This window comes from Podarcis liolepis (assembly GCF_965112155.1).
Source record: "Podarcis liolepis genome assembly, chromosome: 2".
Lineage (NCBI taxonomy): Eukaryota > Metazoa > Chordata > Lepidosauria > Squamata > Lacertidae > Podarcis > Podarcis liolepis.
Window position 1 is genome coordinate 75,696,347 of NC_139555.1, and position 26,138 is coordinate 75,722,484.

The 26,138-nt window shown below is 41.2% G+C and overlaps 2 protein-coding genes across 4 annotated transcripts in view; both read right to left on the reverse strand.

Annotated features, from left to right (window-relative positions):
- Positions 1 to 1,173: 1,173 nt before the first annotated feature.
- MUSTN1 (musculoskeletal, embryonic nuclear protein 1) lies at positions 1,174 to 7,824 on the reverse strand. The gene is made up of 3 exons (XM_083488904.1): positions 7,544 to 7,824; positions 3,349 to 3,469; positions 1,174 to 1,647 (listed from the first exon to the last, which is right to left on the reverse strand). Exons 1-3 carry the CDS (start codon positions 7,550 to 7,552, stop codon positions 1,541 to 1,543), a joined length of 237 nt encoding a protein of 78 aa, XP_083345030.1. The 5' UTR covers positions 7,553 to 7,824; the 3' UTR covers positions 1,174 to 1,540.
- An 867-nt stretch (positions 7,825 to 8,691) lies between these two features.
- Positions 8,692 to 26,138, reverse strand: part of LOC310700059 (store-operated calcium entry regulator STIMATE-like) — a 31,489-nt gene continuing 14,042 nt past the window's right edge. The window contains exons 4-9 of one of the 3 annotated variants that reach the window (XR_014522388.1): positions 25,230 to 25,351; positions 16,648 to 16,760; positions 15,424 to 15,501; positions 13,373 to 13,522; positions 10,199 to 13,059; positions 8,692 to 10,132 (exon numbers count right to left, since the gene is read on the reverse strand). Coding sequence is in view for 2 of the 3 variants with exons in the window: in XM_083488900.1 (XP_083345026.1) it covers positions 12,943 to 13,059; positions 13,373 to 13,522; positions 15,424 to 15,501; positions 16,648 to 16,760; positions 25,230 to 25,351 (580 nt within the window). In the remaining variant the exon portion in view is untranslated. Of the gene's footprint in view, positions 13,060 to 13,372; positions 13,523 to 15,423; positions 15,502 to 16,647; positions 16,761 to 25,229; positions 25,352 to 26,138 lie in introns of all 3 variants that reach the window. The other 2 variants (XM_083488900.1, XM_083488901.1) reach the window with 2 other exon arrangements.

A 26,138-nucleotide genomic window follows, 5' to 3' on the forward strand; every position in this document is an offset into this window, starting at 1 on the left:
GTGGATTATATGCAGTTAGCGTCCCTCTACTGATGGAAGACTCTCCAATACACCCTCCAATACACAATTTCTCCTGCAGTCCCCACCCCATCCTGGTCTGCAATGGAGGGTCAGGAGATCCTTCAAAATAGCTTGGGAGGTGGGGTTGGGTTCCAAGGAGGCAAGGGAAATCATAAAAAAGCCACAGGGAGGTTAAGTGCTCAACAAACAGTAATGTTAGGATAATTGTTCAACTGAATTGCTTTACAGAGTACAACATTCTGAACTGTATGTTCCACTATGTAGTTAATCAAATACCCTTATATTGTTATAGAACTGAGGGGTTCATTGTGCCTGGGAGTCTCAACCGTCTACAAAACTGGGGCCTATACAAGAGGAAACCAGCTTCCTTGTAATATGATGGCCCTGGCTGGCCCAGCTAAGTATCCCCATTTGCATTACCAGGCTCCATGGAGAGGTGACCATGTTCCATGGAGACAACTGAGGGATTAGGTCCTTCAGGAAAGGGGAGGCATTTTTCCCACCTCCTCACCTGACTGGAGGTGACACCATCTTGTAAGGAGGAGAACAATAGCCAGGACTAGTCTGCCTGTTAGTGTTGACTTGGAATGGCTGCTTACCCTGCTGGGGGTGGACAGTGGTTTCGGCCCATCACAGCCTTTTCCTCCACCCCTGAGGAGAGGGGTAAGAGTCGCCTCTTCACAGCCGACCTTTGGGTCCTCTCCCAGCTGCCTGCTTCGGATGGCAGGATAGATTTGCAACACACACACAAATTGAACTGCCCAACCAGGAGCAGGCAAGGAGCTGGAGTCTAGATGATGGACCAGAGTCAGGAAGTCTTCATTCCAGTCCACTGCCTGGGAAAAAGGCTGTGCTCTTGCCACTCGGTGCAGTTGGATAAAGCATTGGGTGGGATGGTAACCCATTAAAGGGTTTGGGGTGAATTGGTACATCATCCCAACCTAAAGCAGGTGCGATATCAGGGTACTGTGTTAGAGGGGTCTAAGTGGAAGTCTCTGTCCAAAAGCCAAGTCTGAGGCAGATAGACTATAGAGCTTTCACCTAGAATTAAGGTAATTTTCACGCTGGGCACCAATGGGTGAAAACACAAATTCCTCCAGTTATTTGTGGGAGGAAGCTGTTTTTCTGTAAGGGAAGAAAGGTACTTAGCCAAAAGCAGAACCGCCATGCTTTATTGGTTTTACAGCTCAGAATTATAACCACATTTGGAACTGAGACACTGTTCTGGAACATAAAATAGAAGAGATCCATGTATGTTTGTAACAAAATTGGTCATTATAATACCAGCCTGCGCCCAATAACTACTGCTCTACTCGAATCATCCACTACGCAGCTAAGAAAGGTCAAAAAGCAAACAAGCCCCCCCATATAAAAATAAGTGCCTTTCTTTCAAGACACTCTTCTTGTTAATTAGGAATTAAAGGAATTAACAGCGCAAGAAATAAGACTGGTGCATGTGAAAGCAAAATAAGGGGTTTAGTATTCCATGTATATTTGCTGCAGATCTTGAAGCTGGCAGTCAGTCAAAGACACTCTTCGGAGGCTCTTCTTTGGGTTTATCAAATGCCGTTTCCCCCCCTGTGCGGTCTCGGCTGAATATGGATGGCGCAGCAGAGCCAGCTTGCTCTGGAAAAAGAACCGGAGACAATTAATACCACAGCAAGAATGCTTCACACTCAACAGCAGCTGTGAAAAGGTTCCCTGAAATATACATAATGTCACACACCCAGGGGGTCAGCGTGCACAGAAATGCTGGATACTTGGACCTCATTGGCAGATGCACTTTTTAAAAAATGCAATACATTTATCTACAGAAGGACCTATCCTCTCCATCTTGAAAAGCTTCCCCTGAGAAGATAAGGCCGGAATATTTACCATTTAGTATTTAATGCAGATGGCCAGCTGTATTTTTTTTGGGGGGGTGTGTGCCCTGGGAGCATAGTGTTATGGCAAAAGTAGCGTGATCCTGCAAACAGCATTATGATCACAGTATAAAACCTATCAGGGAGGGGAGAAACTTGCTGTCATGGCTGTATCTGCTAGGAAAGAAAGACCTTGTGTGGGGTAGGGGGTGTTTCTTTTAATGGGGAAAGAGAAGGCCTATACTCAGTTGGCACATGTTCTGGAGAAAACGGAGAGAGAGAGAAAAATGCTTTTGTAACCGCAAGACACTGTTGCATAAAAGGGGCAGCCGTTCATGATTTATGTTTCATTACCAATGGGATACAGCCTAGGTTTCCAAACTGTGTGTTGTGACACGTGAGTGTGTCAGCTGCAGTGTGTAGGTGTGTCGTGCGAACGCTCCCCGCGCTCCTCCCAGGGCTGGAAAGGGGTTAGCTTAACCTCCTGTTTGCTAGTAAAACTGAATTACTGTATTGCGAAATGATGCATGTCTAAAAGGTGCGTCACCAACATGAAAACATTTGTATTGCAGCAACGGCCTTGTAAGCAGAACTTTGATTCACATAGTCAAAATAAAAAAATTCCTTCCAGTAGCACCTTAAAGACCAACTAAGTTAGTTCTTGGTATGAGCTTTCGTGTGCATGCACACTTCTTCAGATACACTGAAACAGAAGTTGCCAGATCCTTCTATATAGTGAGAAGGTGGGGAGGGGTATTACTCAGAAGGGTGGTGGGAATGGGTGATTGGCAGATAGCTGAGATGAGCCTGTTGACGTAAAAAAGGAATTTCAGAAATAGACTGGAATACAAAGGAATTTCAGAAATAGACTGGAATACAAAGGAATTTCAGAAATAGACTGGAAAGAGAAGCTGCTGAATTGCAACTCATTACCAAACTTAAAACCATGGAGAGACCTGGTCTGAACAGAGACATTGGATTCTTATCTCATTATACATGACTAAGCCATTTTTCACCATCTCACCCCTTGCCTTTTCCTGTAAGACCTATTGCAGTCGTTAAGAGTCGTCAACAGGCTCATCTCAGCTATCTGCCAATCACCCATTCCCACCACCCTTCTGAGTAATACCCCTCCCCACCTTCTCACTATATAGAAGGATCTGGCAACTTCTGTTTCAGTGTATCTGAAGAAGTGTGCATGCACACGAAAGCTCATACCAAGAACTAACTTAGTTGGTCTTTAAGGTGCTACTGGAAGGAATTTTTTTATTTTGACTATGGCAGACCAACAAGGCTACCTATCTGTAATTTGATTCACATGCAGTTGGAAACATGTGCCCCTAGTATCTACTTAGCGTTGGATGTTGAGTAATCTGCTGTTTAAAGGACTATTCAAGCATCCATTCTTCCAGCGCTCAGCTCAAGGTTACATTATATCGCAGAAAGGATTGCAGTAGACACTCACCACATTGCTTCATGACTTGGTAGGTTTTGGATTTGATTTCCTGGTTGCCAGAGAGCTTCCCTCTAGCCCCTTTGAGATCTTCTTCCTTTACTGGAGGGCGCTTCTTCTTCACAGGAGCTGGCTAAAAAGGAATATATTTGTATAAAAAGATGGAGCAGCATAACTGCAACAGAGGTAACTTGCTGCCTTATCCATTTTAAGCTACTCCATCCTATCGCCTGGCCACATTCCTTTAGGTAACCACATGAAATGCTTAACTTTTTTTTTTTTGCATTAAATGTGCATTAAATGTACATTCTGTAGTTGACCACCTTTGTAATGTTTTATTTAGAAATCTTTAAGATAACATTTTAGTTTCCTGTTAGTTATGTTGCTTTGGATGTATACCGTATACATTATTCAGTAATGTTTTATTCTTGATTTATTTGATGTTTTAATGTAGGCTGTAAACCACTTTGAGATTCCCTCCCCCATATAAAGTGGTATAGAAATGAAATGAATACTAGCACTAATAATAATAATAATAATAATAATAATAATAATAATAATAATAATAATAAGAGATTTAAGCTCATTGGGCAAGGAACTTTATGTAAATTTGGGGGACTATGTCAATTGATAGTGCTGTGTAATGAGGAGAAGGTGATGTCAATGCACAAGAGTAGCTGTTGCCCATGTCCTGTCCTTAAGGATGTGTGTCCAGATTGGACACTGTGTTCTACACACTGGGAAGCACCTAATATAAAAATAAACTTGATGCATTTTAACTTGCCCCATTTCAGCTTTCTAGTGTAATTGCTTTGGAAAACAGAAGAAAGATGCCACCACTTTGTGTGCACATTTTTGGGAAGTAAATTCTATTTTTGGTTTTGTTTAACTTGGTGGTCCTGAACATATCCACTTTGAGATTTTCTCGAATGCAAAATCATTTCTCTTTGCCCATGATAAGTGGGAGGTACTCTTTTTGCTAAATCATCAATAAGGATGGCAGGTTCATCTTGATACAGAGTAGACATAAATTGGTATGGGCACAAAAACCCTCAAATTAATTGGCTTACACAATAATGCCATTTAAATACAGCAAAGCAAAAGATTTGTAACGATGGAGATGTCTACATATTTAAAGAATGCGTGGGAATAGCTTGCTTCCAGTTTACTGTGGGAACCAAATAAAAAAAAAAAATAGAACTCAGACCCCTAGGGAAGCAAAGAACAGCGCCAGGCAAAGAACAAATTAAAGGCTGACTTTTAAAAGCTTGCTTTTCAAAAACTGTCCAGCAGCAATGGGCAGACAGCGACGGCATTCAAATATTTTGTGTTCCCCTGAACCAGGAGGACCTATTGAAGGCCTGAACACTTGGGGAGGAATACGTTGTCACGCTAGTAGGATAGTTCCATCTGGCAAGCAGAAATGCTTAGGCTAAGAGAATTATTTCCCCTTTCCTCTCCCACAAGCTGTTCTAGGGGATCTCCTGACCCACATGCAAGCCAATTTGTGGGGGCTCATAGGGGGAGGAGAAGAGGAAGCCTTGTTGCACTAGCAAGACCCAGTTCATGGATTCTGCTAGTGTGTCTGTTTAGTTGAATCTGGCCCAGAATGGGGAGCAGCCTATTTCACATTATGGCTGTAGCTCAATGGTAGAGTCCCAGCATCTGCAGGTGGGGCTGGGAATTTTCATTGCCAGACAACCACTGCTGGCCAGTGTAGAAAGTGTACTGAGCTCGATGAACCAGTGCTCTGACTCAGGTCTAGTCTGCCCTTTAAAGTTGCCAAATGGTGTCTATTTTCAAAGCACTCGGTGTGACAATTATCATGTGACCGACCATTACTGTAGAGTCTTGTGGCACCTTAAAGATGAATAAATCATTGTATAAGCTTCTGTGGACTAGGGGTGCTTTCAGATGGTCAGTTTACTGAGTATTCATCCTGATCTGTTTGCAGAAAGGTTAGACAATGTTGGCTGTTTAACGAGCATTTATTCTGATGTGGTTGTGGGGAGGTTAGACAATGCTGTATCAAAACAAGTGTTTTCTCACAGTTCTCTGGGCATTTTCCAACTACCTTTCTTATTGCAAAAGCTTGCTCTTTCAGGGAAGTGAGATTGTGGCAGAAGACCTACCAATAATTGTGGAAAGTGAATTTGCCAGTATGTGGCTGACCCCCCAAAATAGTGACAGCCTGGAATTGCCCTAGAGTCCACTTCACCAGGCGCATGAAGTGGGATCCTCAGTTGATAGTTAACAAATGCATGCATCCAATAGTGTGCAATCAATGAACTAGGGGGGTTGGCTAGTCTCCTAAATGTTCCTGGTAAATCAGAATATTAAAGTCTGGCTCCTCCTTTCCAAAGCCCAGGAAGCTTCTGCCTGGATTAGGGAAGGAGGTGCGATGCCCACATGCAGGACAACAGGACATACCCCCCCATTGCCCTTAGAAGCTGGGGCCTCTGGCCCTGTCCCCCTACAAAAAAATTCACTGCACGCCACTGCATGCATAATAATAAAAAGTGTGTATTTTATAGATGCCATGAAACTCTTTGCTGTTTTCGCTACCACAGATTTATAAAAGGTAAAGGTAAAAGTAAAGGACCCATGGCGTTGTGGCGCTCATCTCGCTTTCAGGCAGAGGGAGCCGGTGTTTGTCCACAGACAGCTTTCCGGGTCATGTGGCCAGCATGACTAAAGCGCTTCTGGCACAACAGAACACCATGATGGAAACCAGAGCGCACAGAAACGCAGTTTACCTTCCCACTGCAGCGATACCTATTTATCTACTTGCACTGGTGTGCTTTCAAACTGCTAGGTTGGCAGGAGTTGGGACACAGCAACGGGAGCTCACCCTGTTGCGGGGATTCAAACTGCCAACCTTCCGATCGGCAAGCCCAAGAGGCTCAGTGGTTTAGACCACAGCGCCACCACATCCCCACAGATTTATAATGCCTATAACTGAAGTACTTTTCTGCAGATCAGCCAACACCTGGTTGTGTCATGCTGGAACAGCCATTCCACAGGAGCAACTCACCAAGTTATAAACAACCAAATGGGTTAAAAGCAGCCCCCATGAGATCAGGGAACTTGCAGACCTAGCCCTACCTCTTCTCCCCCATGATAGAAAAGCAGTCAACAAGCACTACAGACCAGAGCGATCAGCAGCTCTGCTGGCATCAAGACCATAATACGATTCCTGCCAGTGAACACATTATTTCCAGTGTTAATGAAGTGACAAATTTAGTCATGGGCAAAGCTTTCAGCCTGTAACCATTCCTGTGCTTGCCATACCAACAATCTATCCTACCATTTATCTGAAAATGTGGCAGGGAAATGAGTGCTTGTTTAGAACATCTCTAGTATTCCTTCAGTGAATATTTACTTTGAACAGACACTAAGCAGAACAAAATTCCTAGGCACAGCCTCCTAAAACAGCTTCTGAATAGTTGCTGCCTGTGTGCCTAATCTGCTCCAAAATTCCCTTTCGTCCTAGCCCTGACATAATTGGTTCCATTAGGAAAGCATGGTTTGCATGATGAAAACTCCCTATCTTGCCATATTTTGAAGAGCAAAAAAGAGGATGCTATGACTGCCAATCAAAGCAAGTAAGTGCAATTGGTCTCAAATTCTACTCTTGAAAAAGGGGATGCGTCCTGGAAAAATAGAACACATGGCAATCTGACATACAAGGCAGCTCTACACTCTGAGCCCTTGTTAGCATAATGTTCCCCTGCAAAAAAACGCCCACCTCATCTTGAAAGGTGGACAGGAAGAAAAGTTCAGCTTTACAAATTGTCCAACCAACTGTTAACTCAAGTATTGTAAAACATTTGCCTCAACAGCAAACTTTATTCTGTTGTCATAAAGATTGAGCTATCATTGCTCAAGCAAAGCTGAACACGCACATAACCTAAGATTCAAGAATTCTATAAAAACATTAGCATGTATTAAAACACTAGACCTTAAATGTATTCACTGATACTGGAAGGGGGAAAGCAGGATAGCAGGAGAAAGCTAAAAACACATTTTTCTTAGTCCCCAAAACTTGCTAGAATAGTTAATTGCTGAACCCCTGATCCCAAAGCTGTGCAGCACCACCTTTGCCAATTCAGTTTGCAGCTATAGCATTGACAGAGCTGCAGATAAGCACAATGCTAACCAATATTAATGCTAGAAAAACAAAGGAAAAAATAAAAGCTATTTATACCTGTGACATCGCTGCAGCACTCGCACTAAAAGTACCAGTAGTCTCCTTGTTTAAAATCCAAAGGCTGAAGTAGTCGGCTTTCTCTAACTTTTATAGACTCTTGTGTGAGGTCAGTCTACTGGGTCATCTTCCCAATCTAGTTCCTGGAGTGTTTGAGGTTGACACAGCCTTGATGTTGAGAGGTTTATTCTTAGCGGTGACTGAGGTTCACAGCATTTACTGAGCTGCGTGGCTGAAGCGAGAAGAACCACACAAGTGACAAGAAAAGACAGCTGGGCCAGCAGAACTATGTGGAAGTCTTGTCCTTTCTGCTTGAACAAGTAGTTGCTGTAGTTGCTCTAAGGGAACCCTCTGAGCCTCTATTTATAGCCTTAAAGGGCAGTGCTTTGTGTTGCAGATGCTCAATTTAGTATTAGGCATACATACATAAATCTCATGGAAAGCCAGTAGGGCAGAACTAGTTGTAATGAGGGTTAAAAGGAGTCTTTCCCCCACTGTTGGGGTAGGGACACTCACTGTGGAGAAAATTTAAGTGGGGAAAATGAGGTGCTTGAACTTCCCAGTTGCTAATTCTCCTCAGCAAAAAGTCAATCTTCTGGGTCATTTTAATATCAATTTCCACTACTCTCTCCAGCTAAATTCCAAAAGCAAGAAGTAGGCCTTGCTGAGATAAGTACAGCTGAAGGGAAGGGGATATGGATGAAGGCCAACAAGATGAAACTTCATCTAGACAAGCTGTTGATTAGGAACTCTAATTCTGGATGGAGATATTCAACCTGTCTTAGATGATGTTATACCTTTCCTGAAGTACCAAGTACAGCTTTGGGGGTTATCCTACAACTGGCACCATCTCTGTGTACACCCATGGTCTCAGTGGCTGGGAACGCCTTTGCCAGATTCAACTGCTTTGCTGACTGCAGCAACCCTACCTGGAGAAAGGGAACCAGGTCTCAGGCATAACTCATGCACTGAGTCAATTTACATTGGACTCCCTCAGTGCTCTTCATGTGGGGCCATCTTCAATAAAATAGTTAAGAAATGACCATTGGGTAACCAGATCCAACTCCTTTGCAGTATCTGTTACCGCCAGTTAACTGTATATTAAATAAATCCAATATGCAGGTAATGAAGTGAAGAAAGCTGGGACATTTTTTTATTAAGTCAAAACTTTATTGTAAACCATGATTTAGGTACATAACATTCTTTCCATTTTAATGAAACACCATAAGTTAAACATGATCCGGAGGACATCTTGACTTGCATTTTTAACTTCAAGGGACCTACTTTTTATTTCGAATCCCAGATGCACCCAAAAATCCTAATTGCAAAGAGTATCCCTTAAAAAAACAAAAACACATTTGCTTTGTAAAACTATAGTATTTTCCTGTCATTTAACCGGAAACTTTTACAAGAGTTTTGATGTATTGCAAGTTTCCTATTGGCCGATGTGGCTGGTTTTGTTGTGTTCACCACCACACTGCTTTTGTACGGATGCTGCAAACTGCAATTAGCCATGCACAGGGGCGAAGATGCCCAGATTTCAAAATAGGAAATGTTAAGGCTGAACAGCCCTCCTCCCACCGCTTTCCTTCCAGCAAGGCATAGCTGGAAACCAAGCACATGCTTGTGAGGGGAATGCCTTTGCATTGCTGTAGTTCGGTTCACAAATCAACGAGTATGAGGTCTTTTCCCTGAAGAGAAGCTTGTAACACATTTTTTTCCAGCAACATTAACACACAGCATTTCATTTAAAGATCGTATGGGAGACACTAATATGTTTAAAAACAGAAAATGATGACTACATAACCACCACAGGATGTCCCAAATAATTATGTCGGGCACATGATATCATGCACAGTCAATGAGGCAAATCACGGTCTGTTTCATTTTTGGATCTCATCCATTTGGCAAGGGGAAACTGATAGTCTCTCCATTGAATTCAGCACACGGTACTATTTTTGTTTTAAGAGTAGAAAGAACTGGACCACATTAGTCACATTAGAATCAGGTTTCTCAAGCACAGACTGAAGTACACTTTTTTGTGACAAGATCTTTACAAATTGACCTTCAGAGTTCCACTTAGGTTTTGCCTACTTCCTCTCTTCCTCTGCCCTCTTCAAACTGCCACAACTCACTGAGGAGCAAGCCAACACACCCAAAATCAATTTAAGGGCAAGCAAAAATGCAGCACTGTAAAGAGCAAAACATAGCCAATTTCAGCTAGGCTGTATCCTGCCCCTGCCCCTGCCCCCATTCAAAATTATTGTTCCTTTATTCTATTGCACCTTTCCAAAAGTAATTAGTTTGTTTTACAGAAGAGCTTAGAGCAAAATTCAAGCCATTCTCCAACTTCTTCACATGTTAACTCTGATGTGATGTCGCAATGACCACTAGCTGTGACAGCTTTATGGATGTTTACAGACAACTGATCTAACAGCTCTGACAACCATGCGGGACCTCTGTATAGAAGCAGTGTGTACCTCTAAATACCAGCTACTGGGGACTTGACAGCAGAAGGCCATTAATTTGATGTCCCGCGTAACAGCTAGAGCAGCCTTTCTCAACCTTGGGTCCTCGGACATTGTTGGACTACAACTCCCAGCATCCCTAGCCAGCAGGGCCTGTGGTCAGGGATTATGGGAGTTGTAGTCCAACAACAAATGGGGAGCCGAAGTTGAGAAAGGCTGGCCTAGAGGAATCTGACTGCTGTGGGAAACATAGATCTAGATGCGACCCACAAAGGCAATTTTTATTGTTCTTAAATGTGGTCCATGCACACATATTGACATCTGAGCATTTTAAACCCATCTTTGGCCAGTACTGCTTCACCATGTCAAGCTGCAAGACACAAAAAGCACCGTGAAATACAACAATGCAGCAAAAAAGCTGAACAGAGTACCCTTTATTCTTTAGGTTTTTGAATTAAGCTGCTTTCCAATGCCTCATGCTATTCAATAAAATGGTAAATCTGAGGTCTCCTCCAAGTTGGAATATTTAACACAATTAAGGCTTTGGGTTCATTTTTTACAATTCCCCATCCCAACACTGTTTAAAACAGACATTTCACGTAACTGAAGCCACAGGAAGAAATGAATAAAGTTAAGCTTTTGGATTTAGTCAGCTAGGTATTATGAAACTGAAAAATAAATAAATGGCCTACGGTTTCATCTCGGTTTGTTTCACTACCTCAGGTAAAGTAAGTTAAATTGACAAATCATATCCGTATCTGCCATTCTGCAGAAATGAGATGCCATCCACACAATTTTGAGTCCCTGAATGAACTTTTAAAAATAGATTACAGGTATGGACTACCCCATCGGCACGGGGACCCAAGCATGAGGGAGAGAAGAGGTGCTTTAATCCTTTCCCCTCTGCTTTGGCCCCAATCCAGAGGAAGCCCATACATGTTATTTGCATATAAATCTTACTGAGGATAAGGATGTGGATGTACTGGGGAGAAGGCCTCCCATAAACATCTAATTTGTCCCCAAGAATCTCACAAAGGTGTGATGGAACCTGCCTTCAGGTGTGATTCTTGACAGAACAGGCATTTCCCCGCCTCCTAATAGAGGCTTCGCTTAACTTTATATTGAGATAAGCATCATTTCCCTTTGTTTTCAGCCTGAACACCAACATGTAACAAAGTATTGCAGATATGATGCTGTGCAAAAGAAACAACCCCCACCATTCATTATGTAGTTCCGAAACGCATCGCCCATGGCAAGTGAGGCAAATGTCACTCCCCTCAGAACTACCGCCGTTAAGCTAGCAAAAAGCAACAATGGAGCCTTGCATTGTACCCCCCCCAAGTCCAGTGATATCCCCCAACACCAGCTGCCTGTGTAGCCGACTGCATTTAAGACAGACTACACATATAAAAACTGTAAAAAAAAATATCTGAAAAGTCCGAGCTCCTGTCGTTGAAAGTGTTGTAAGGCTTGAAATATAGTCTGATATTCAGATACCATAAATTACAGATTTGCATCCCCCCCTCTTCTTATTCTGAAAACACTTTTGCTGTTTTGTTGTATCAAAGATTTAAATGAGCATGGAAAACTGCCAAATAGTAACTAGCATCAAAATAAGTTGTGGGCACCAAATCAGGTAGGCAAGTATTCCATTGACAAGAGAGATATTCTGAGTTACCATAGGATAGCAGAACAACAAAAGCAGCAACTACCATGATGTTGTTAATGGGTGAGTATATGCATTAGGTGCTGTTACCTCTGGCCTTATTTTGTTCTTAGGAAATTGAGGAATGAGTTACTGCTAAAAGTGATCAGCACTCTTTGTAGCAGTAAGAAATGCTCTAAGGAAGAACAGAATTTCAAATCCTGTTACATCACTATTCATAGCTGTCGATCACACGAAGGCCCAACTGTTATCGTTTCAAGGAAAGATTGTAATATCATATATATAGAAAAGGAATGTTGCTTCAGATTTGGAATAGTTGAGATATGGGCTCAGAAGACTTGCAAGCACTTAAGAAACCAACATTACTGAAGTCTCTAAAATGTTCAGTGACAAATAGAATTGCCAATTATTGTTGCTTTTATGCTAAAGTGCACAGGACCATGTATACACCAAATGGTCTTCAGGTCACAGAAGTGACCAGGAATTTAATCTGCCAACTACTTGCTGCCTTTCACTGTGTTTTGGTTTAGCCAGGCTTGCGCAGAGCTCCCATTCGAGGCCATGTGTAACTAGAGGCCACTTGGCCACCATTTCCCTTTGTCACATGACTCTCCTTTATATGACAGACACAATGAAAAACATTTTTTTTTGCTGCAAGTTTTTGACCTTTTCACCACACACAGAAAGTAACAACATAATATTCTTTGACAAACACAATCCTTAAATATCCCAGTATGAAAATATAACTTAAATATAAAAGTTCAAATAGGTTAGAGGAGCTTTGGGGTAGGGGGGTGGGGCAACTTTTACAGCCAAAAGTACCCTTAAGAAGTAAAGTTACATAAGAATATTAAGTTACGATTTGTAACTGCAAAACTATTCTGTCCTAGGAATATGTTGCAAAAGCCTTTTTTTTTTTAAGTAATAAAACATACTGATTCAAATGTTGTTAATCCGACGTCTCTCTCATAATATCGTTCAGGAACCATAGCAGAAACAATGGTGCTCTATGGCGCCTTTTTCCAAAGGGTCGCGTACAAATTGCCTTGGTAACAAGAATTTTTCCACCCATGATGAAAAGGTACTCTTGCATATTTGGTCAGTGTTTCCATAGTGCAACTGAACAGGTAGCTTTCCCCACTATCCATGTTCTGTTTCTTCTGAGTCAGTTTCCAGGCAATAAGCATAGTGTTGCCAAGTGAAAAATCCACTATCCATAGAAGCATCTGTCACAAAACCTGCAAATGTGCAGGCCACAGAATCTGTCATACAGGCAGACCAAATCGATGCTTCTTTTTCTTTACAGACTTTAAGTTAGTCAGTCTCCGAAGATCCTCTTCAACATCTGATTCTTCCATTTCATCGTCTGCTGAAATTAGGATCTATAGGCAAAATTTTGACATGCAATTAGACACAACTCGTATTTGTTTTCCCTCACACCCAAAAGTATCTTCAAATGCAAACACACTTTTAAAAGGGGGAGAGGGAAGTGTTGTAAGCTAAACAAGTAGTATGTATGACTCACTTGGGTCTTTAGGTAACTGTTAACCTTGCCCTTTATCAACACAGCAAAAAGGAGTAGATACAGTACCATTATTGGAATAAAAGCAAAAACTAAAGTTACATAAGGTTGCGCCATCACTCCCTTCCCATTTGTTTATTGCAAACTATAGTAATAGCAAATGCAGAACTTGCCTCTGACTCAGACTCTTCGTGTGAGGCTGCTCTCCTGTATCGAACTTTGCTTCCATTCCTTGAATCCTGCCCAGCTTCTTTTTCTTCAAGTTTAGCTTTTGTTTTCCCTTTCTTCATAAGGAAGTTATCAACTACCCAGAACATGAATGCCTGTTATGATGGAGAAGTCAATGTTAAGTGCCATCTGTCATTCAATCCATAAGACAGCAGTCATATTTAAGGGACTTACAGTAAAGACTGTATCTTTCATCTATCTATCTATCTATCTATCTATCTATCTATCTATCTATCTATCATCTATCTACACACACACACACACACACACTAATAAAGTTAAATGGGCCACCAAGAATGCTGAGCACCTTAAACTTGTGTTCAGCAGCTTCAATTATAAAGAAAACATGAAGGAGATGTTTCAAACGGAAGTAGTCAACTTGGTGCCCTCTCAGATGTCGTTGGATTCCAAATCCCATCAACCTCAGCTTTCTTGGTAGATGGCTAGGGATGATGGGAGTTATAGTCCAGCAACACCGGGAAGCACATTTCACAACATGCTTAGAAAATAAAAATTTGGTTTTAGTGGATTAGAATATTGAACAAAAACTCATTTCTATATGAGAATTATTATACCCACAGTGAATGTTCACATTTCTCCTGTACTCAGCAGGTAAGATAATGCAAAGAAAAAACCCAGAGTGCTACCAAGACAACAGAAGGACTAAAAAACTATCCACTTTTACATTTAGCAAACATTTATTTAAATTGTGTGCCCTCTGATGTGGCTCATGATTGAAAAAATAAAGAGTGGCAAACAGATTGACTAGAAATATGTGCCAGCTTCAGATTTGGTATTCACTGAAGACTCTGAGTTAGGACTTTGCTGCACTTTGAAGTGTCTTGCTGAATATTGATTAGATTATCCTTTAAATGTTTTAGTCACACATGTTATCAGATGTGAGATACATGAGATAGTGACCCATCTATTATAAATGCTGCTTCTGAAAAGATCAGCTGCACAAGGCTGCACATATTTCATTTATGAAAGTTATTTATGTGAGTGCAGCAATGGGAGCACAATGGTGTGTAAAAGCATCCTGTTGTCCTCCTGACTTGAGGCAAGATCTTAATTTTGACATACAAAACCTTATTCAATTTGTGCCTGGTGCAAAACCGCTTCCTCTTTTAAAATATTTCAAGAGCAAAAAGCCCCATGTCCAACTAGACTGTACACAGTTGCTCCCTTGGGCCACTTGAAAAGTCAAACAATGGTCAAGTATTTTAAAACTGTAATTGTAACGGAGAAGCACATGAAATACAAAATACAGCTGGTTAACTTATGAAATAATGGCATTAAATAACAAAGTATTGTAATTATTCATAGCTCCCAATGTTGTGTAAATATAAGTGCATATTGGCAGTATGGCAGTAATATTTAATGCTGTATTGTTTTTAACACTCAATTGGGAGCCGCCCAGCCTATGGCACATACTGTTTGGCACAAAAAGCAAATAGTGCTACACTTAGCAATGTGGTTATTGTTTAGTGTGCATCTGCACGTACTTCCAACAGAACATGTGCAGATCTTTAGGAGCCTTTACTTGTGTAAGAAAAATGCCCCTATAAAATCAGCACGCTTAGCTTCACGGAGTAGTTGAACACAGTCAAAGAACAGACAAGCAGCTCAAATCAATTTCTATGCCTCAATCTGAATGGGATTAAAACCAATTTTAAAAATGATTTCTGATTATTCCCTACTTTTGAAAGCAAAGTGTGTGTGTGCATGTGGGGCGGTTCCCACTTATCCATTAATGTTCTTACAATCACCATCATGGAAGAGAAATCACTATTTCTTTGAAGAGGATTTAGAAATGTTGAAAGAATTGATACCTGTCCTACAACTAAATGCTATGTTCAAGAGCCAATTAACCTTTTACAGTTTTATGGCATCAGCTTTTTATGTTCTGTCATGTGCCACTGCAATGTATTTGCACTCCCAAGTATAAATATTTTTAAACACACTAAATATCCAGAAAACGTTTGTTTATACCAACATTTACAAAGAAGGGGACTATTAGCATGACAATAGCCAGCTCCAACTGAGGATTCTTTATAGGATTCAATACAGCTACCTGCAAAGAGAGAAAGAAGCACATTAATATTATGGAATTACATACATGTACAACTGAGTTTTCAGGTTATCTTTTTTCACTGTATGTGGCATCAAGTTAAAGGGACGTGGGGTTGGGAAGAGCTGAGGGGACAGAAATGAAATAGTTTTTACTGAGTGAAATCCAACATTATGTGATTGAACTTTTTCAGAGCATGAGAGGCAAAGATGGTGAAGTCCTCTTGCAGGAGTGGAAGTCTGTTCCACTCATACACAGATACCATTGGATACAACCTATAGCATAATGACGATATTAGGTTTGTTCTTAAACGATGTTCAGATGTGTACCTATTTCACTAGGGCCTGAAATAATAAAATGAACATTAAACATATCCGGACACTTTATTGCTTTAATCCGCAATGATTAAAAAGCACTTTGGGTCAGCAACAAGTGTATTTTGAAATAAATGGCCTAGGAAATACTATTCAAAGCTCTGAATAGTGTTAGCTCCAAGAACCAGAGACCTCTGCATCTGGAACTTCTTTATATGAGGCAGACTGATTGTTGCAGGACTTGCAATTTTCTAGTCAGCTTCATGAAAGCAGAATTCAGAAAAAGGATAAAACTGGAGAAAGAGGTATGGTGGAAACTGTATGTAGTTGCAGAACACATAGGCATGTCACCTGCTTCTAGATTACCATGTGATCTATTAATTTTTCAGCACTTTAATATTTAGATGCTTGGCACTGCCCTAGAGTCTATGATAAGATCCTACTCATTATTTGGGAGTCTACCATTGCAGATACAGATTTTAGCCGACAATGTCATACCCAGAGAAGTCCCATTGACGTCAATGGACTTAAGCTTGCCATTGATTTCAGGTAGTCTCCTCAGAGTATGACTTAGTTGAAAGAACCTGAGAGAATAAATTGTAACTGAAGCATCTACTCAACAGGACAGAAGGAAGGTTTTTGAATAAATGGTTATTCATACCCTACAGATGCAATATGGTATTTTACTATTAAGGCTTAGCCACCACAAATATTTTCATTAGGTCAGTTGTTAGAACAGGACTAGTCTCATTGAATTAAATTAAAGCACTGGTTACTATATGGTCTGTCTATCTATCTCTCTATCTAGTAAATATATGTATATCAAGACTCAAACCTCTTTCCACTGAGGTATTAGGAGAACTATGATGATGATGGTTTTCTCAAACATCATGATGACTATGTACAATGCACACTGGCCCACCCAAGCACTGCACTGAAGGGGGTCACCTACAAAACAAAACACAAATGGTTAGCAAGCAAGCAAGCTTAAATCGCATCTGAGTAGCTAGGAAGACACTATGAAATCTTTAGCAAAACTACTAGATTCTTGGTTATCACTTATTTGGAAACAAAACTGTTTAATCTCATTCTAAGACAGATTTACACGATTTCAGAAGTTGAAACTGAACACACACAAAGGTGGAATCATTCATTTCTCATGTGCCCTGAGGGCTCCTCTAACATTCTGTGTTTACAAAATGAACCTACCCCTAAACAAAAAACCCCACCATCTTTCATGTTGTGTCGTGTGGCAAATGGCTGCATCTTCTAATCAAAACTTAAAATGTAATACACACACTGTCTCTGGACTGAGCAAACAAAAAACAAAAACTAACCCCCTGTAATAGTGAATAACCAGTGACTGTTACAAAACACCAAACAGCTAACTGCAATAGCACTTATAACATTTTTTTGAAAAAAAGGCTCTTCACATTATCTGTGCCTTCTTACGACACGTGCGTGTTCAGGCTTTTCCTGAAACCTTTCATCAAATCATCAAGGGTGCTGCCCATTCCTTCAAAGTTGTTAACAAAAATACTGAAAGGTAATGGACCCTTCACTAAACTTCTGCAAAATGTCACTGGGTAGCTTTTCACAGTTTAGCGCCCATACAAATTTGTCACTATTCTTCCTCTATGGAGGTCAAATCCGGGATTCGCAGCCATGGCTTCAAAAGAGAAGGCTTATAAGAAATGAGGGGACCAGTAAAATGGAAGTTCAAAAGAGACAAAGCCCTCTAGAATACCTGAAGGTTATTCAAATCCATAATAACATAGCTGTCAACTCCCCCCCTCCCTTTTTAAGGGAAATTCCATTATTCCAATAAGATTCCTTGCAAGAAAAGGGAAAAGTTGACAGCTATGCATAATAATTGCAGCTCAGCTGCAATGTATGCCCTAGATGTGGAAAGTGCCATCAAGCTCAGGAAGACACCAGCATAGTGAATGAGCAGCGTCAAATATACCAGAGGGCATTCCCCCAGAAATATGGAAGCCTTGACAAAATGAGAAGAAAAAGGAACGCAAGAAGAAATGCTATCAAACAAAAAATGGGAAAGAAGGAAAAAATGGAAAGAAGAGATACCCACCAAGGAAATTTGACAGAACAAATTGAAATAATACATAGAATTCGTAACTATGACTGATAAACTAAGGAATAAGGATGAGTTAAAGGTCAGTATAGTTAAAGCTATGGTTTTCCCAGGAGTGATGTATGGAAGTAAGAGCTGGACCATAAAGAAGGCTGATCACCGAAGAATTGATGCTTTTGAATTATGGTGCTGGAGGAGACTCTTGAGAGTCCCATGGACTGCAAGAAGATCAAACGTATCCATTCTTAAGGAAATCAGCCCTGAGGGCTCACTGGAAGGACAGATCGTGAAGCTGAGGCTCCAATACTTTGGCCACCTCATGAGAAGAGAAGACTCCCTGGAAAAGACCCTGATGTTGGGAAAGATTGAGGGCACAAGGAGAAGGGGACGACAAAGAACAAGATGGTTGGACAGTGTTCTCGAAGCTACTAACATGAGTCTGACCAAACTGCGGGAGGCAGTGGAAGACAGGAGTGCCTGGCGTGCTCTGCTCCATGGGGTCAGGAAGAGTCAGACTCGATGAAATGACTAAACAACAACAAACGTAAGAGAAGAGTGGAGGTGTTTTGAGATTATCTTAGAGGGTACAATATATAATTTAACCTACAAGTAGGAATTAACATATGAGCAGCAGATAACATCAGAAAGGAAGACCTGAAATGGTAACGGGTGAAACATCAGGCTAGGCAGCAGATCAAGGTTTCCCTAGAATGCCACAGAGAGATGGGTTGGGAAGTCTTAGGAAAAGAGATAAGTGATGGATGCTGTATGATGTGTATATAAAAACTGTTAAAATTGCATAAATAAAAGGGGGTTTTTTTAAAGAAAAGGAAAAGAAAACTGTGTTTTTTAGAAGCATATTACTAAAAAGCATTAAGAGCGATAATACTTTATCTAAATATATACCAGAAGCAGGAAATCAGCTAGGATGGCAGCTGGACCACCAAACAATGAAGGTATGCTAAAGTTGTCATGGCCCTGATGTTCAAACTTCTGGGGACGAGGCCAAGGATTCAGAATGGCAGAGGACATTTACCTCAGGGCCAGCCCCAGCTTCCCCCACTACTTCTCTGGCATGAGAAGGCAATGCTGTCCTCTTCTGACTTTAGCTCAGAAGCCTAGTGGAACCACAGTTGATAAGCTTTGTATATTAATTTAAATTAACAAATCAGGACTGAACTGAGATGGTATCCACCCAAGAATTCTTCTTCTTTTTTATGTGAAATGGCTCATCTTCTAACAAAAAATATTTTAACTTTTCTCCACAAGCGACTTCTATACCTGAAGACTTGAAGGTGGTCCAGGGGAGGGGAGATCTTGGTATTTATAGGCCATACAGCAAATTGAACAAAATACTGCTGAAGAAGAATCAATATGGTTTTTACACAGGTTAGGTCCTGTGTCACTACATGTACAGTGGTACCTCAGGTTAAGTACTTAATTCGATCCGGAGGTCCGTACTTAACCTGAAACAGAAGCATGATTTCTGGGTTAGCGCAGTGTGTAACCTGAAGTGTATGCAACCTGAGATACCACTGTATAGAGTTTTTTGAAAGTGTTGACAAGCATGTGGGTGGGGCTAAGGAACTCCATGCTGATCCAGTGGCTGATGTCACTCTGCAGGTAGAGGCCAGAGGGGCTCGGCTGAGAAAAACCTCTGCCCAATCCAACTCCCCCAGCCCAGCAACAAGGAGGTTCAGGGGTGGGGCTAAGCAGCCTGAGCCACTGGATCGCAAACAGGCCCCCTTGTTGCCACACGTCTACAGTGGGCCCAGTTGTTGCACCAACTCCAGGTTGCCACAGCGATCTGACTGTTCCCCCTTACTGCTCCTGCCGACATGCTTGGCAGGACTGTGATTGTAACAGTGATCCTGCGGCTCCATTAGGCTCCATCGGACTGCACCTGAATCAAATGCCTTGTCGAAGTCCTTTCTATAACAACTAGCAGTTTTGGCAAAATAAGTGAACTAGACTATGGCATATTCAGTTTTAATTAACCCATATTAACTGTGACACATTTTGCTCCGGGTATGCCCAAGCAGCTTCCTTATTTGCGTGGTTGTTTTCCCACATACAGAAGACAAGCTTGTTAAGATTGACACTATTCACTCCTCTCTAGTCTACTAGGATCATATCAATTTCTCAAATATAGCTGCTGTGCAACCCATCACATTCTCAATACTATTTTCAATTATTTAGCTGAAGCCGCAATTGGATTCTTTGGAGTTTTTAATTATCTTACTGCTCTGGAGGGAAATGGACTACCTAAAACAGGCTAGTACAAATGTGTTTTTTTTTTAAAAAAGCAAACAAACCCGGTGGAGTTGAGTCTTCCTATTTACTCACATATGAGAATTGGATAAGAGGACGAAGCACCAGCAAAAATACGAGTTTTAAAAAGCTTCTGCACGTGATCTGATTTGCTGTAATGGTTCTCAATAAGCAGTGTCAGCACAACTAGAATGCAGCTATTTCTTATGATATTTCCCTCTCTGCTTTCAAGTCAGTTTCATAGTATCTTCAAATACAGACTAACAGCTGAGCCTGAGAACGCTGCAATGGAAACTCGAATACCTTCAAACAGCTGTAATGTGGAATGGGCCCTGGTCATTTCCTTTTCTGGCATGGCTTTGAAAGACATGCACCAGATATTTTACTTGCTGGTCTTGATGTTTATAATCTTTTTTTATGTCAGTGCTATATAACACTTGAGCACTTAACGCTTCGAAGTCTGGAAATTTCTAATAAAGAGTGTTACTGAAGTATATCCCATGCACCGCCAAATAAATACATAACTCTGTCTAGAGTTAATTACAGATTAATAAACATTTCAGCAATAAAAATTCAGGCCTCTTTCTCCAGTCCAGATTTTGAATTGGTATATTGGGAACCATTTCTCTTTGTTCAGTGGAATTTGAAATATACCAAGCTCTCTATTTGCAGGTTAGCACCCAGGAACACATGCATTTTTAATATATCTTAATGCTTTAATAGTTACATTAAAATATACAATCTTTGTATAGGAATTCTCTCATTCCCCCCCCCCAAATGCAGCATAGTTCCCTTTTTCTATTGCTGTTCCCCACAGAGACACCGGAAGAGACAAACATTTCTATGTGGCTCCAAATACTCTCCTGCTCAAGATCCTTCAGGTCCCTTTTTGGAGCATCTTGCCAGAAAAGATGTCAGTCAAAAGGATATACAAGACACAGACCAACTCACTCCCAAACCCAATTTTCTTTTCCCATTGACACTCAATATTCTTAGTGGCTACCGGATGCAACTGAGCATGCTCATTTCTCATGGGGCATTGAGGAATTCTGTGTATTCCTGCAAACCTTAAGTCCGCAACGTGAGGTGCCGCTTCTGCGCATGGCACGATAGAGTGCTTCTGCGCATGCAGTGAAACCAGGAAGTATACACTTCCAGGTTTGCTGTGTTTGCAATCCGAAACTTACGTTACCTGAGGGTCCGCTGTATAGAACTGAGCAAAGTGTGAAGCAAGAAGAAGGGGCACACTTAAAGAACACACTAAGCTGCCTTTCCTTAGCCTTTCCCTTCTTTTTCTTCACATGTACTAAAGACATATTCTGCCAACTTGCAAGTTACAAGGGATTCCAGCTTCCATTAAAAAAGAAGAAGCAAGTTTATGTATTTTGCTTTGGCAGAGCTCAGGCTTTCAAATGGTACTACAAACCCAAAAATGTGTTTCGTGGCCCCTTCCCTTCTGTTTACTCACACCACAAGCCTGGTGGGGAGCAGGTTGTGTTTTATCTGTTTTATATTGTATAGAGATCTTAGGATTTATCCAGGTGCTTGTGAAATAAAATTATTATTAATCAGTCACGAGAAACTCATTATCTGTATATCAAATACTGGTTGAAAGATATTCCACCATTTTCAGAGGAAATAAACAGCTTTACTGTTATCATGGGAAGGGAACAAAAACTCGAGGGCTGTTTCTCTTTCTACACTACATTCTACACTGCATGTCTCCCTTACCGCAGGAATTCCCCCACCAGAGAAGTGTCCTGATAAACAGGTAGGGAAGCCAAAGCAAGAATTAGTTTCTCGAGGCTGGCGTCAGTATAGAAAACCCTCACTTACATGCCCAACTTCCTCATTACAGATACATACAAGTATGAATGGACCTGTGTACAAAAGATAAATGCAAAAGTCATTGTTGCACTGCTTATTCTCAGGTTAAAGTAGGAATAGTGTGTCTCCCTATGGGAGCTTCAGATACCTCCCCACTGTTCTCGCTGGAAGTGTCTCTGAGCCCTCCCGCCTGCTCGCATTCCCTCAGAGATCCACTCCTCCCCCTGCTGGTTCCTGCTTCAGCTGTTGAGTCTCTCCCAGCCTCCCTGAGCCCCTCCACCACCTGTTCCTCCGATGGCAGTTCCCTGACAAATAGTAGTAAGACTTTCAAACAAATAAAAGTATTTCCCTCCCCCAATAAACGTTTCAAGACTGGAACAGAAACTTAGTAGCCTCCGTTTTAGAATAGCTTAGCAGTTGGTATACAAAATCCATTCTGCACAGCCCAAGTTTACCTTAATCGAATGACAGGAGGCCAAGAAGAGAAGACAACAACCGATAATCTGGCAGATGCTGCTTTTCCATTCAAAGCATTGCTCAATTGCAAGCATTGCAAGGACTGACTTGCTGGGAGCCTGAAGGGCCCTGCCCTGCTTCTCTCCCCCTGACAGGCTCCACAAAGGACTACTGCTGCTGCTGGTCAGAGAGGGCTCCGTTTCTGTTTTTTAAAATTGCTTTTATTTTTTTATCTATGCCACTTTAAATTGTGATTTATATTAATGCTGTATTCTTAGTTTTAGATTTTATGATTTATGTGGAAATTGTTTCCCATTTGGTTGTGTACTTTTGGTTGTGTTTTATTTACTGCTTGTGACTTCTGTTATGTAAATCTTGTCACCTTGAGCAATGGTTTAACTATGGAAAGGCGGGATACAAATAAAATGGTGATGATGAAGAATGCTGACATAATGCTGTCACTCTTTTAAATAAGGCTAAGAGATTGGAAGAGGATTGCACACTTCCACCTCTTATGCTTATTACATGTAGATATAAATCTCGTGTGAAGGTGTTAACCATTGTATAAGCATTACATCTGCACCAACCCCTAGAGTACTGGAGAATCAACTTCAACTGTTAAGCTGTTTGAAAGCTGACTGATCAGCACCTGTACAGAAGCAATGCTGCACCGTAGCTAACGCTGACAAAATAAAGGAGAGCTGAATTTACATGGAAGATAGTAGGAAGCTTGCAAGGCTACAGCCCAAGGGTGGACAATGTGATGCAAACTACATTTGCCATCATTCCTGACCACAGGTCAGAAAATGCACACATGCATTTTAGCAGTTTCTTGGTTCTCACCTATTATGTTACTTTTGTTTTCTGTTGAAATAGTAGCGTCCATATGTAATATAACTATCAATCAAATGAGGCTGTGAAAGAAATATAAGTGCCAGCGTTTAGACTCAGACTTCCCTCACTCTCCCCATGCAACTCAATCTGCCATATCACCAGCAGCTCCTCCTGCATATGTTGAGGTATCAATTCTCTTCCCAAGACACTATCAAATTAAATCCATAAAAAGACAGGCTTTTAATATGAGAACAGAGTTGTTGTCTGTCCTACTGAAGTAATATCAAGCTATCGCTAGGGATCAAATGATACATCTAGGAAAGTGAATGAGCTCATAGGAGGCAATCTGAAAATGCAAGAAAGGTCAGGAGTGTTTCATTAGTTAATTCAGGGGGGAGAAGAATGCTCATTTTCCTAATCCTAAGCATGAATTAAAATACTCTCTTCCTTTAGTCTACTCCCCACCTGGCACTTTTGAAACAGAGGAAGCTTTGCAGAGCAGTTTGTGATATTGCAAGAGATTTCTGCGCAGAGACAGAAATCCCACTGGGCATGCCTAAAGTTCATCTCTGGAACTTGGCCAAAACTGCACTGCTGAACCTCAGTAATTCTGACTTATGATCTCCAAGGCATCCTAAACACTTTCAGGACTTAAGTGCAAAGATGTTTATTTCTCAATCTAATATGAGCAGGGAGCAAATCTCTTTTCAAGGAGGAAGAGTTATCCAATTTGGCATAATAGTGGAATTTTTTTTTTGCATCTGGAGTCTCCCTGAATCCACTACCCAACTGAATGTAGTGGGGGAAGAAATGAATACTGGGCTCAGGAAAATCTGAGACAAAGATAAACCCAATAACTGTACAAAGCCATTTCACCTGAGGAGACAAGCACATCCATGAGCTCAAGAATCCCTATTGGGTTAAGAATAGAAGGACTTGCCAGGATCCTCCTAGATGCAGGATGCTTTGAGGGTGCCTAGTAAGAAATTCAATTTAGACACGATTCAGCACTGAAATATTTCCACCAAGGCAGGGAGAGGCTTCACATGAGCCTGTGATAGTCTTCTCTTTTTTCTTTATCCAATGCAGGGAAGAATGGGGATGTGCTGGGTAGTTCTTCCCCGCCTGCAACAGGGAGCCTGTTGTGTTTGTGGGTGCTGCCTGTAGAATTTAGAATATGCACATTTAGAGTTCTAAATTGTACAGGATGCTTTAACAGATACAGCAAGTCTCCTACTGCAGATGGGTATGGAGACGAGACAGAGGGGGAGAACCCGTGAATAGGGCTTTACTATGTATTATTCCAGGTCCAAATTATTATATATTTCATGCTTGTAACGTGAGTGGTGTTTTACAAAAACACAAGAGGATAGGTCTTTCAATCTAAAATTTGACGTAGGAGACAGAGGAAGGGAAATGGATGCAGGGGAAAACAGAAGAAAAATATTTACTATTTCAATTACATATTCAATTACACTAGGGGCTGGGGACTAGGGGGTGAAGGCTTCACACAGCAGGAGGGTTGTGAGCTGGTATATGAAGGAAGTAAGAGAAGGGGGCATTAATGTTTATCTGATTCTGGGAGGTAGTTCCAATCGTAAGGGACAAAAGGTGGAGTCATCTGAGAGAGCAGAAGACTAAAGTCCTTATGTCTCAAAGCTGGAAAAAACCCCAGATCTGTTGCAGACCACAGCCATCATTCTCAGCCAGCTGATGTGCTGCTTTCTGATTGCAAAACATTACTGCTTTGTTATGAGATTCACTCCAGCTTGCATCTTGGCAATGTGTAGCGATCAAATATCTGCACCTTTGGAAAAGAAACATGCTATACAGTTGCAGGTGCTGATATGCCAAATACATTAAAACTGCCCATCTAGTAAGTTATTAAAGCAGCTCAGCCCCAAAAGAATTCCTTTCTAAGGCATCAAAATCTTTACCATATTCACCAAAGCGAAGGGACTCCCACTGCTGCCATTCAACAATGCTGTTTACTGCCCGCACACCAGCGTAAATTAGCAGCATTCCCAAGGTGGCGTCCAGCAGAAAGTTGATAAGGTACCTAAAGGGATAAGAAAAATACACAAGAGAAATAGGACAGATCTGAGGCCTATGCAGCTGCCATAATCAAAATTCCAATCCATAAGACTCTCAGCCATCACCACCACCTAGATCTTTCCCTTTGACAGCGCTGTCACCTATTCAAGATGCCTAGCAACTTAATCAAACAGTAATTTTAAGATATGCTACTCTTCATTCTTCATTTTTAGTGGTCAAATAGCAAGCATAGGTAGGCAGGGACACACTCAAGGGCTAGTACAGTACAGTGGTTACCATGTTGGACTAGGACCAGGGCAATCCAGATTCAAATCTCTGCTTAGTCATTAGGCATGCTAGATATGCTTGGTCCAGTCACTCATTTTGAGCTTTAGTCTTCCTCATAGAGCAGTTGCTAAGATAAAAATCTATGTGCATGTAGATGCTCAAATGCAAAAGCGCAAGCAAAAAGTCAATAGAAGTTCTGTTTGAAGTGGATTTTTTGGGTTGTTGGTTTTTTTAAAAAAACACTACATGAATACATTACTGTAGAATGAGAAGCTAGATGGATTAAGACATTTGGATCGATCAACCTGGATGTATAAATTTGAGCTATTATTATACTAGAGCCCACCAGAGGTCACTATTGTCCTGGAAAACAATCAAGCTGTGACTGATTATCTCTGTTTTCCAGCTTTTTTGACAGAATTGCTCCATCTGGAGGAATATTACCATTTCAAGGTTAGGGTTTATCATTTGAAGGGACTTGTGCATTGCAGGAAAGAAGTAGCTTGATGCTGTTCTGCACTACA